This window comes from Pituophis catenifer, unplaced genomic scaffold, assembly GCF_029215685.1.
Source record: "Pituophis catenifer annectens isolate HBS135680 unplaced genomic scaffold, rPitCat1.0.hap2 SCAF_6, whole genome shotgun sequence".
NCBI classification, from domain to species: Eukaryota; Metazoa; Chordata; class Lepidosauria; order Squamata; family Colubridae; genus Pituophis; species Pituophis catenifer.
Window position 1 is genome coordinate 18,542,370 of NW_027256886.1, and position 13,109 is coordinate 18,555,478.

At 35.4% G+C, this 13,109-nt stretch overlaps 1 protein-coding gene across 1 annotated transcript in view; it reads left to right on the forward strand.

Annotated features, from left to right (window-relative positions):
• The window catches only part of SI (sucrase-isomaltase), a 107,482-nt gene extending 95,534 nt beyond the window's left edge, over positions 1 to 11,948 (forward strand). The window contains exons 40-47 of the mRNA XM_070946468.1: positions 636 to 784; positions 2,530 to 2,614; positions 2,712 to 2,768; positions 3,064 to 3,188; positions 4,405 to 4,493; positions 6,460 to 6,509; positions 11,014 to 11,187; positions 11,869 to 11,948. Of these exons, the coding sequence (XP_070802569.1) occupies positions 636 to 784; positions 2,530 to 2,614; positions 2,712 to 2,768; positions 3,064 to 3,188; positions 4,405 to 4,493; positions 6,460 to 6,509; positions 11,014 to 11,187; positions 11,869 to 11,931 (792 nt within the window). The 3' untranslated portion in view covers positions 11,932 to 11,948. The remainder of the gene's footprint in view (positions 1 to 635; positions 785 to 2,529; positions 2,615 to 2,711; positions 2,769 to 3,063; positions 3,189 to 4,404; positions 4,494 to 6,459; positions 6,510 to 11,013; positions 11,188 to 11,868) is intronic.
• The last annotated feature ends 1,161 nt before the right edge of the window (positions 11,949 to 13,109 follow it).

The following is a 13,109-nucleotide window of genomic DNA, read 5'->3' on the forward strand; positions in this document are numbered from 1 at the left end:
GAGGAGAGGAGAGTGGGATAATTGTCACTACTTATTATTGCCCCTCTTTCTTTCCCTTAAGGATGGGGGTGGGATCTCAGGTGTTTGTTTGTTTGTTTTTTATCCCTCAATCAAGTATATTCAATGTCAACAGTTATTTTTCTGGATTCTCCCCTATTCCAAATTGGGAATTTTCTGCTCACGTTTTGGAAAGTTATCCTGAAGATTGGCAAACAGAAACTGTCTTGAGCTCCTTTACATAATTCATTCCAGCAGCCCACTGGGTTGAAAGAACAAAAAGAAACGGCTCAGTTTTTAAAGAAATTAGAAACATATTTTAAGTCCACAATAATCAGTAAGTGGCTCAGACAGACACATCCCTAATTCACAAGAGTCTAGGATAGCAGAGAAAATATGGTACAATCAGATATGCAAGATTCTGTTATACCAAATCGAAATCAAAATAGTTTTAACTTTCTTGTGGCATTGATTTTTTGGTCTGGTGTACCTAAGTGGGACTGACATCCATCTAGAAAATACAAATATATTATTTTAATTTTTTTCTAATGCATGTGAGAAAAAGCAAGGAAATGTGGATGTAGCAGCAGAGTGACAGTTTCTGAAAATCTAACTATTATATTTATTTGAAATTTTAGAGGCAAGATCCTGTAGCTTTTAATAAGGAATTTGAAGACATATCCAGGAACGTGCTCAATACTAGATATACTTTGCTTCCATATCTGTACACACTAATGTATGAGGCCCATGCCCATGGTAGCACTGTTGTGCGCCCTTTACTTCATGAGTAAGTATTGAATATTCTTGAATGTTCATTTCAGGTAGATGTTCTGTAGAAAATCCTTCTGTCATCTTGAAATTGTTCTGGTTCTTTTCTAGTTTATAAAAACTGAAGGAACACCCATCACCCACCCACACCCACCCACACACCCACACCCACACACACTCTTACTGATTAGTTATTCCAGCAATTATAAGAATACTCAGTATCAAATCCTTCCTATGATTACACAAAGCATTGCCATTTATAAAACATACATGGGGCTCCCCTTGAGGAGCATCCGGAGGTGCCAACTGGCGCAGTGTGGCCGTGTGGGTGGTAATGGGAGCGACATGGCGTTCCCATGTAACACCTCTCCTGCGCGAGCTGCACTGGCTCCCAGTGGTCTTCTGGGTGCGCTTCAAGGTTTTGGTTACCACCTTAGAGCGCTCCATGGGTTAGGACCTGGTTACTTACGGGACCGCCTACTACCACCAATAGCCTCCCACCGGCCGGTACGCTTTCATAGAGAGGGACTCCTCCGGGTGCGTTGGCCAAACAATGTTGACTGGCGGCCCCTAGTGGGAGAGCCTTCTCTGTGGGGGCACGTACTATCTGGAATGAGCTACCCCCGGAGATACGGAGGATCCCAGATCTGCGCACCTTCCACCGCGCTCTCAAGACCTTTTTATTCCATCAGGCGGGCCTGGCCTAATCTTTTCCCTCTTTTTTAATTATGTAAATTTTAATCAGTTTTTAAATGATTGGAGTGTTTTAATTTGTCTGGGCCAAATTGTCTAATCTGATTTTATTCTGTTTTTAAATTTTGAATTTATGTATTTTTACTGTTTTGGCTGTTCACCGCCCTGAGTCCTTTGGGAATAGGGCAGTATATAAATCAAATAAAGATAAAGAAAGATAAAGATAAAGATAAAACTATCTGACTAAAGTCATTTATTTTTCCTTCAACATAAGAAGCTGAGATGAGCTCCTTCTTTGACCTGCATTTTTCTGGGATAAAAATATTATACAGTTTCTATGTTATGGTATAATATAAACAAAATGCAATTAAACACAATTAAATATCTAAACTTCTACTATTCAGTGAATGTAAATTCTTAAAGTTTATATTTTAAAAAATAAATAAATAAGAAGCCCAAAGTTTGAATATTATTTTCATTCATACCATTATCATTGGGTGACACTCAATAGGAAAATTGTCTCGGATATGAAGGTGTATCAATAGGTGACTTTTAATTAATTAATGGTGTGTGAGCTTTCAAAGCTTAGTTTTTGCTTGCAATAAAATAACAACTGAATATGTCCTTTTTAAAAAGGAAAATATGCCCTTCCTTTTTTTAAAAAAAATAATTCAACAGGTTGGAAATTTAATCTCAAGAGCAGCTACATTTTTAAAACATTTAGAACAGTCTTTTCAAACCAAGTATATATAATAGCATTTTTGGCACACACCCAGGTATTTGATTTTTAAAGAAGCATAATGCTCTTATTGCTCTAGACCAGATGTTTAATCAGAATATACTGATAGTTTTAGATAACTTGAAGTAGATGTGCAAAAACTTCTAGTTAAGTTTTAATGGAGATGGAGGAGGAGGAGGAGGAGGAGGAGGAGGAGGAGGAGGAGGAGGAGGAGGAGGAGGAGGAGGAGGAGGAGGAGGAGATGATTAACGTTTTTGTAGATAAAGAGCAGAGCCAAAACCTGAAACCTGCCCAACCCTGCTCTACATAATGATTCAGTATGTTACTTTTAGATTTACCGATGATAAAGCAACATGGAGTATACATGAGCAGTTTCTCTGGGGACCTGCATTGCTCATTAGTCCTGCACTACATGAAGTAAGTTGAGAGAGAAAAATGAAAAGTAAATATTTGTCTTTTCTTCAAAAAGAACCATTCATATTTTATTTAATATTAATAATCTATTTAAATGTAGAACGTTACAGAAGTGGAAGCTTACTTTCCAGATGCCCGCTGGTATGATTATTACACAGTAAGTAATATATCTCTTTTTCTTCCTTGTACCTGTCTTATTCCTATGAATTTTAGGACAAACATCTTTAGTATTAAGTTTCCATGCTTTCTTCTGGCCTCAAATTTCAGTTGAATTCAAGAATAAGGCCTTGATGAAAAAAGGAGGGGCACTGAGCAAAATACTGATGGGAATTTGAATCAAATGTTAATGAAAGCAGCCAAAGAAACTTTATTTGAGTTATCCAATAAATGTGGAAGAGTGTGTGACTTTTGGGGAATAATAACATGGAAAATATTGTCTTCTTTACAAATAGGAGGAAAACGTTGACACAAGGCAACAGCAGAGAAGATTGCCAACTCCTCTTGATCACATCAATCTTCATCTCAGAGGTGGCTATATTATCCCATGGCAGCTACCTGGTTTAAACACCAACATCAGGTATGAGCAATATGTCACCATATTGGTAACTTGTTCATCAGTTTTGTATTGAGAAGTTGCTTTTTTGTTTTGTATAAAAACAAAACATTTAAAAATATATTAAAAAATATTATAAAATAGGTAATTATTATAATTGTTCACTGCCCAGAGTCACTGGGTTGAGATAGGCAGTTATAGAAATAGATAGATAGATACCGAGTTTCCCCGAAAATGAGACCCTGTCTTATATTTTTTTGAACCCTGAAATAAGCGCTCAATTGCCATGTGCTCAAAAGTCCAATTGGGCTTATTATTGGGGGATGTCTTATTTTGGGGGAAACAGGGTAGATACCGTGTTTCCCTGAAAATAAGACCCTGTCTTATATATTTTTTTGCCATCAAAAAAAGGCACCAGGTCTTATTTTTTGTGGGGGGATGTTGTCCACTGACTCACCTCACTTGTGCCCGGCATTTGTGCCCATCACCCCCAGCTTCCTTTTCACTGTCAGAGGACTTCAGGAACTTCTTAGGCTTCGGATACTTGCAGCCAGGCCTTGCACACCTTGGCTCATTTCTTCTGTAGCCAGCAAGGCTTTCTTGAAGGCCTCTGTAGCCAATAAAAGAGCTCTGGATCAATCCAGAGCTCTGTGATCGGCTACAGACACCTTCAGGAATTCTTGCTGGCTGCAAAAGAAATGGGCCAAGGTGTGCGAGGCTTGGCTGCAACTATCTGAAGGTAAATAGTAGGGCAGTTCCACCTTCCATTCCCACTCTAGCTTAATTTTTACCCATGCACCCTGGAGTGGGAGTGGTCTTAATTAGGGTTTATTTTGGAGGTAGGGCTTATATTGGATGCACATGTAAAAATCAAGCTAGGACTTACTTTCTGAGTAGGTCGTATTTTTGGGAAAAGATGATAGATAGATAGATAGATAGATAGATAGATAGATAGATAGATAGATAGATAGATAGAGATATAGATATAGATGATGATATAGATATAGAAATAGAAATAGAAATAGAAATAGATATAGATATAGATATAGAGATATAGATATAGATATAGATATAGATATAGATATAGATATAGATATAGATATTAAATCTTCTCTAAGTGTGGCTAGACAACAGATTCTTATGAAACCAACATCCTCTAGCCCAAGTTAGAACAATAATGGAAATAAATCAACTTTCTTTTTTTTAAATGTCCTTTCTCTTCTTTTCTTTTTTCTTTTAGTCGAAAAAATTTAATGGGACTTACAGTTGCTTTGGATGATAATGGGGCTGCTCAAGGACTTCTTTATTGGGATGATGGAACAACAATTGGTAAGTATAACCTTGATAAATTAATCAATAGATTTAATTGACTTCCAATATATATCACTCCCCATAGAATGCAAAGACACATTGAAGATAATACTGAATTATAACCCTGTTAGGGTGTTTAATTGTATAATGCACATTATTGAAAAGAGTGCATAACTTGAAAAAAAAATGTCGTTAATTCTAGGACAAGTAAATATTTTCTGATTTAAAGCATCATTTTTGCATGGCTCTCAAGAACTGTAGAAGATAATGTCAGAATGTAGGGCCTAAATTTTTGGCCCTTCAAACAAACAAACAAACAAACAAACAAACAAACAAACAAACAAACAAACAAACAGTTGCATCGTTCTGTTGGATGTTTACCTTTTTCTTTTAGCTTTCTTGTATCGGCAAATACATAGAAATTGTTCCAACCAAAATTTAATTTTTCTCCAGTTTTAGCAATGAATTCTGTTGCCCAACTATACTTAACACAAACATGTACAAGTATTTCCATTAGAAATTCATGCTTTTGCTCACTATTTATTTGGTTACTTGCTTGTTGCTGTTAGGAAGTTATTTGGTCTATACTTATAAATTTATTTTATTTGTGAAGAACATATTAGGTAATATATGTAAGTATAAGCATGAATTGAACACATAAAATAGATGCAAATAGAGGAAACATTAGGACAGGGACGGTAGGCACACTGGTGCTCTTATGCATGCCCCTTACACTTGTGTTTATTTAACTGGATGACACTGCACATAACATTTCCCATAGATTTACTTCCTGGGTTTCTTGGTAAAACTGATGTTCTATATCCATTTTAACATGGTTTCAGGCCTTTTTGGTGATCTCATCTCATTGGACTTTGCAAAGGACAGGTTGAACGTTAACAAAACAAAGGAGATCGTTGTTGATTTTAGAAAGAGCTGGCATAGTCATACTCCACTTTGTATGAAGGCTGCAGTTGTGGAGGTGGTCAATAGTATGAAGTATCTAGGGATGCAGATAAGTAACACTCTGACTTGGTCTCTTCATACGTTATCTTTAGTGAAGTGTGCAAACCAGCATTTACATTTCCTGCGCCGGATGAGGAGAGCACATCTTTCTCCTCTGTCCTGGCCACTTTTTGCAGAGGCACAATTGAGAGCATTTTAACAAACTGCATCACTGTTTGGTTTGGTGGCAGCAGTGCGTCAGATAGAAAGTCCATACAGAGAGTGGTAAGAACAGCTGAGAAGATTATAGAAAGCTCACTTCCCATTATTCAGGATACTACTTATAAACAATATGTGCTTAGAACTCGAAGCATTGTTAGAAACCCCACACAACCACTTCATGCCCACTTCACGCTCCTTTCTGGGAGGAGGTTTCAAAGTATCTAAAGCAGGACTTCTGTATTCTATAACAGCTTTGTTCTTTGTGCCATCCGTCTGGTAAACTTGCAAGATTCTGGTTTTTTTCCTGCCATTATATGTATACATTCAAACCAGACTGTGTTGTTTTTCCATGTCATATATATGTGTGTATGTGGGTATATGCATAAAGGTTATATTTTGAGAACACAACAAAATTTCATTTTAATGTATGCTGATTAGGGTACACTTAAAGTGACAATAAAGTGTTCCGTTCTGTTCTGTTCTGTTCTGTTCTGTTCTGTTCTGTTCCATTCTATTCCATTCCACTTTTTCTAGAGGACAGATTCATCTTATCTTGTGCTTGGAATGCTTTGTCAGATGGCAATGCAACTATTCCTCAAGGTTAAGGAATGCATTTCTTTATTTTAATTTTTAATTTTAATTTAATTTTATATTTTTATTATATTCTTCATTTTTTAGTGTGTTTTATTGTAAACTAAACCAAAACCATGGCTATTGGGCAGTTTAAATATTGAATGAATAAATGAATGAAATGGTGGGAAACAGCCTGTCAGAAACATGGATAATATAATAATCATATATTGCAATTCTTTTATTACAGATGCATATGAGAAAGGACTTTACCTCCTACACACGTTTAATGTCAGTCAGGTATGTACATTTTCTAGGCATTATTTCCTGATTGAATGAACCAATACAGGTAGTCCTTGACTTACAGTTCATTTAGTGACCATTTGAAGGTACAATAGCACAGAAAAACCTGGCTTTTGACTGTTTTTCACACTTACAACCATTACAATATCCTCAGGGTCACATGAGCAAAATTTGGACGCTTGGCAACTGATTCATATTTATGATGGTTACAGTGTCTTGGGGTCATGTGATCACCTTTTGCAACTTCCTGCCAAGCAAAGTCAATGGGGAAGCCAGATTCACTTAACAACCATATGACTAACTTAACAATTGCCGTTATTTGCTTAACAACTGTGACAAGAAAGGTTGTAAAACGGGGCAAAAATCACTTATCAAATATCTCAGTTAGCAACAGAGTTCAATTCTGTTCAATTGTGATCAAGGATTACCTGTACAGAGAAATCAATTAGGTTTCTATATAAACCCCCCAGATGCAAACAAGTATCACCAAAATGGTTTCTTCGAATCAATTACTTTCCAATAACATTTGTACATGTCTGTGTACAGAGCAAAAGAGAGAAAGAGGGAAAGATGAAGCAAAATGTGTTTGGAGGGAGGGAGGGGGAGGGAGGGAGGGAGGGGGGGAGAGAGAGAGAGAGAGAGAGAAAGAGAGAGAGAATATTGAGATTTTTTTTTCTCTCAGATTACTTTCATACTTGCTGCTGTCTCATTCTCATATATTTTCAAACCCTACAAAATGTAGTCCTCTCATTCCATAGCCACACAAATCATTTTTACACCCCATTCTTCCTGTCCCACCATTAGATGGAATGAATTTCAGGAAGGGACTCATAAGTGATTGACAAAATTCAGGTGTAATATGTCAAATAGTAGTGTCTGTGTAACCAGAATTAGTTGAATAAGAAAACTACAAGTGAAACAAGCAATTAACTGAGTACCTTTAAACATGAATTATTCCTTGTCACCAGGGAGTGGAGTGGGGCGGGTAGGGGATTATTGTTTTTACTTTTTGTGCATTGAGTTTTTATTTTTGTAAGCCACCCAGAATCATTGAGAGTTAGTGGCCGTATAAATTTTCTTAAACAAACCAATTCTCTTAAACAAACCAATTCTCTCAAACAAACAAATGGAAAATACTTGCTGATTCAGATCTTACCTGCTTTCTGGAGTCCCTTTTCTAGCTTGCAGGCATTGTGTTCAATAAAAGTCAGTGGGTCTCAAATTTGTGTAATAGCTATTTGCATGGCAAATAATTTTTGTTCGTTTTTGATAGTAAATATAATTATGTCATTCTATATACCCTTGAGGTAGTGCTATTAAGATAGAAAGAATAAGAAAATTGTTATTTCAAGATATTTTTTGAGAATGCTATTTTTTTTTCATTTAATTTGATCCATTTGTTGGCACAAATCATTACATTTAGAAAGAAATACTTTGCAATCATTTGCTATTATAATTCAGAGATAAGTGAATGACTGCTTCTTTTCATAATAGTGAGAAAGCTCTTTGCTTTCTGGTGTTCTTCAAAGAAGTCTTGAAATATTGCAAAAACTTGAACCCCCCAAATGTCTCTTTATCAACTTTCCAGTGTTCATTCTTCCTAATCACTATTTTGTCCCTTTCCTGTTCCAAAGTGTATGGATCTAATAGGTTCTTTTCTTTCAAACTACAGCTGAAACAGTTGAAGAAGGTCTAAAAGACTTGTTTTTGCTATTGTACAGCTTTCAGGCTAAATTTAGATTTCCCAATCTGATATAACTGGAAGATCATTTTGAGGCTTTCAAGTTAAATTTAGACTCATGGCACAATTCTGCAATGTGGCGTACCTGCAAAAAATTATCTTATGTTCTCTTGAAGATTGGGTATGGGAGATGTATTTGAGAATGGGCTGTGCTTACAGGTTCAATCAAGGTTCAAAATATTGTGGATTCGGATAATAAATATACAGGTTTTCCTCAAATTTCAACTATTCATTTAGTGACTGTTCAAAGTTACAATGGCACTGTAAAAAGTGATGTATAACTATTTTTACTTAGACTGGATTTGGTATTTTTATTCACTTATTTATTCACTTTATATTTTACATTTATATTCTGGCATTTTTATCCACCTACTGCAATTATTATGTACACAATAATGTGAAATGCCAATGCCAATTCTTTTGGTGATATGGCCTTCATAAGCACTGAGGAACCTAGATGTCATATTACTATTGTTGCCTTCAAAATTCTTGGCGAGAATTTTGAGATTGTTTACTGTTGTCTCCTTCCTAGGACTATGAGAAAGTGACTGGTCCAAGGTCATCCAGATGGCTTTGGGCCTGAGGCAGAACTAGAATTCTCTCCAGAAACTAGCCTGATGTCATAACCCCTACACCAAATTGTCTTTACATTTTTTTATTGCAGTCCAAATTATTAATTTTATCAGTTAAGTAGCATATGATTTCAAATATGATTGAGAAATGAAAAAAATAGATAAAGATTAACTAATTTATCACTTAAGCTATCTTGCTGAAAATTTCAGTGATATAGGTTTTTTGTTATTGATGCTTTAGTAATATAGTGCAATTACAGAACTATTTGTTCATATAATGACTTAGAATGTTAATCAGTGTCCATTGTTTTCATTTATACTAGAGAAAATTATACATTATTTTTGTGGATATAACATATTAAGAAGGAGGAAGATGAACAGTTAGGAAACATGAAAGATAGATAGATAGATAGATAGATAGATAGATGGATGAATAGATAGGATAACAGGGTAACAAGGTAACAGGGTAACAGGGTAACAGGATAACAGAGTTGGAAGAGATCTTGGAAGTCTTCTAGTCCAATCCCCTGCTCAGGCAGGAAACGCTATACCAGTTCAGATAAATGGTTGTCCAATCTCTTCTTTACAACTTTCAGTGTTGGAGCATTCACAACTTCTGGAGCAAGTTGCTCTAAATGTCAGGTAATTTCTTCTTGGTTCTAGGTTGCTTCTCTCCTTGATTAGTTTCCTTTCATTACTTCTTGTCCTGCTTTGGAGCATAGGTTGATTCCCTCTTCTTTATGGCAACCCTTTAGATATTGGAACACTGATATGATGTCACCCTAGTCCTTATTTTCATTAAATTAGACATATCCAGTTCCAGCAACCATTCTATATATGTTTTAGCCTTCAGTCCCCTAATATCTTTGTTGCTCTTCTTTGCTCTTCCTCTATTAATTAATTAATTAATTAATTAATTAATAATAGAAACCATGAAAGAAGAAAAAACCCTACCCAATAATAAGAAACAAGCCACTAACTATAATAGCTATATTAATGGAAATTATATATTTTTCTTTGTATATACTATAGGTATTTTGAATATTAAATATTTTGAATTACATATTAAAACATTTCAGTATTGTTTGATAATAACAGCAAAATGAAAGAAGGAAAAAAACTCTAATCTATACCTGCTAATCGATATGAATTAGGGCAGGGGTGAAATGCTCCCAGTTCGGACCAGATCGCCTGATCCAGTAGCGATAGAGGCGGGTGGTTCAGAGAACCAGTAGCAAAAGTCCCTGTCCCCCACCCCCACATGCCCAGCTGAGCCGCACAATCATCAGAGGGTTGTGGTTTTTTTTTTGTTTTTTTTTACTTTTAAAAGCATTTTTTCTACAACCTCTTCGGCCAAAAAATGCTTTTAGAAATAAATAATAATAAAAAAAGCCTCTGAGCATTGCACGGCTCAGCTGGGATCGTCAAAGGCTTTTAAAATAAAAAAAAAAACCCTTTTTTTCTTTTAAATTCCTCTGACAATCCAAGCTGAGTTGCCTGATCGGCAGAGGCTTTTAAAAAGCCTCTGCCGATCAGGCAACTCAGCTGAGATCGTCAGAACCTTTTGAAAGCATTTTTTTACAACCTCTTCGCTGAATGGTTTTAAAAGTAAATGGTTTTAAAAGTAAAAAAAAAATGGTTTTAAAAGTAAAAAAAAAAAAAAAAATTGGCCATGCCCACCCAGTTACATTATTCCCCCACCCACCCACCAAGCCATGCCCACAGAACCGGTAGTAACAAATTTTAGATTTCACCACCGAATTAGGGCATCTACCCTACTTTATCTACATGTGAATTATACATAGGAAGATTCTCAGTCATCCAGGTCATAGTTGTCCCAAAGGTCTTTATTCAAAGGCAACAAGAAGAGATGCAGAATAGCATGGTTGCCCATAGTGAGAGTTGGGCATGTTAAACCAAGTACAATAATAAATAGGCAAAGCTACATTTAGGTTTACAATGATCAGTAATAATCTGTAAATTCTGGTCAACAACTCAAGACATTGAGCTTTTATCTACAGATTATTAGAAGCCACCACCATTAAACCTTTTGCCAATATTCCTATTGCTGCTACTTTCATTCTCATCATATTGTCCCAATAATAGATGACATGGTGGAACCAAATGTAGATGATGGCAAATTATGAAATAACTTTATCAATAAATATATTGGGGAACTGTCTTTCAGAATGTCTTGGATATCAGAATTGCCCATCAAGGATTTTTTGACCCAAATAACTTAAAGTTTGGTGAAGTAAAAGTCTTAGGGGTCCAATTCAACTCCTCTCAAAGTGTGGTTGTACTCCAGAATGATGCAATCATTCCATCTCCTCACAAAGTGATGTATAACTCTACAAATCAGGTAAGGAAATAATAATAATTTTAGCGTTAAGAAGAGCATAGTATTATCCCTGTTCTATTAGACCAACACTTTTTGAGATTCAGGATCCAGTTTCCCACAGCGATTATGTGGCTGCCTGTGGAAAAACACCAAGCAATATATGATGGCTTCTCCATTTTGTGGTTTTCTATTACTTGCATTAAGTAATATGATATCAGTGACCCTCAAGACAACATGAGGACTGATAAATATCAATAGATGAATTTTCCACGAACTCAGTTAACCCTGTTCTAAAACCAGCTGTGCCAGCCATAACTATTTAGTGTGGACACAATTCACTAGTGTTGTGATGCATTGTAGTCTTCAGATAGTGACCTAAACTGATGAAGATGAAGCTATGTGGAGTAACAGAGCCATCCTGTTATCTGTATATTATGGCACTGAACTGGCAGACCTAATGAGAACAGGATGAATGTGTGGCATAGTCAATCAAAGGAGAGTTAATTATAGTGAGAAACAAAGTGATTAGATCTGAATGGAGATGAAATGTTTCCTTCCCCAAATTCCATTGTTTTCTACTGCACTATATATACTTGTACATCTTTTATATGAGAAATCAATTGTACTTCATATAAATGAATTTCTATTTATATACAGGAACATTTTATTAAGTTGATCATTTCCACTGTTTTGTTTCCAAAGGCAATGCACATTACAGATCTTCACCTTTTCCTGGGCCAAGCTTATGCGCTGCGATGGAACTAGCTTCTCTTATGCGACACAGAGAAACACTTTTGTCATCTGTACTTATCACAAGTTTATCATTTCTTAAAGATGATCAAGAGTTCAACTTTTTATGCTTTCAGAATACAACTATTCTGGAAAACAGTGATAACCATAGAATGACTCCATTACTGAGTAGTTTTGACTTTACTTGTTTCAATAATCAAAGGGAAGAAGTCCATACTTCATTCAAGATTCATCTGTAGTGTAACTTGTTCAACCCAATGCTGACAAAATGTTGATAAACTTCAGCTCAACGTCAACTTTAATCATTGCATAAATGGTCCGTTGCGATTCCTGTTCAGCACTTTAAAATGTATGAAAATCCTTGTGAGTTTTAAATGATCTTCTCAGTGAAGACTCCAACAATAAGTAATTTCTGAATTTAAAAAAAAAAGGTTTTCTAAATGGAAAACCAATTTATGTTCTATATCTGTTAATGGTGCATTAGAAGTGCCAGTCTTTGCATTGGGCATAACTTGATATATTCACTATTCATAAGGTCTGGTGAATGACTGCTATTGGACTGTATTATTGTAATTTGAGTAAAAGTCAATATTGGAACCAGAGCTCTTTTCTTGTATTATTTTTCATTAAATACATTGTATGAGTAAGACTTGAAGATTCAGTTAAGCCTTAACAGCTTATTCCTAAAGAGATCTGTTATCCCATCATTTGCTCAGCTTATAAAGAATCACTCAGTTAGTTTTTTTGGTCAAATATTTCATTTTGGATCAAAAAAACAAACACAAAAAACTTTTAAAAATTATGGCTGCCTATGGGAGGTAAACATTAGGGAACCAATAAAAGGATTCAGGGAATTGTTCCTTATGTCAGTAGATAGCTGAGGATGCCTCCATGCATATTTGAATTCAATGGAACTTAGTTCCACATAATTAAAATTCAATTCTTCACACACCTTTCAGGAAGAAAATCCTGATAAGATGAGAATAACTTTTGAAAAATGCATTTGGCTTGTCTTTAAGATACTTTTTTATGTCATACATTTATTTTTTTTCTCGGCTTATCAATTAAGTAATTCCTATCATTTTACTGTTTGTGTGTGATAGAGCTGTATTTGAATATCTTTTGGTTTAGCTGATTTTGAAGGAGAAGTTGGAATATTTCCTTTAATTATGTCATTAAAATCAAATTGGTCT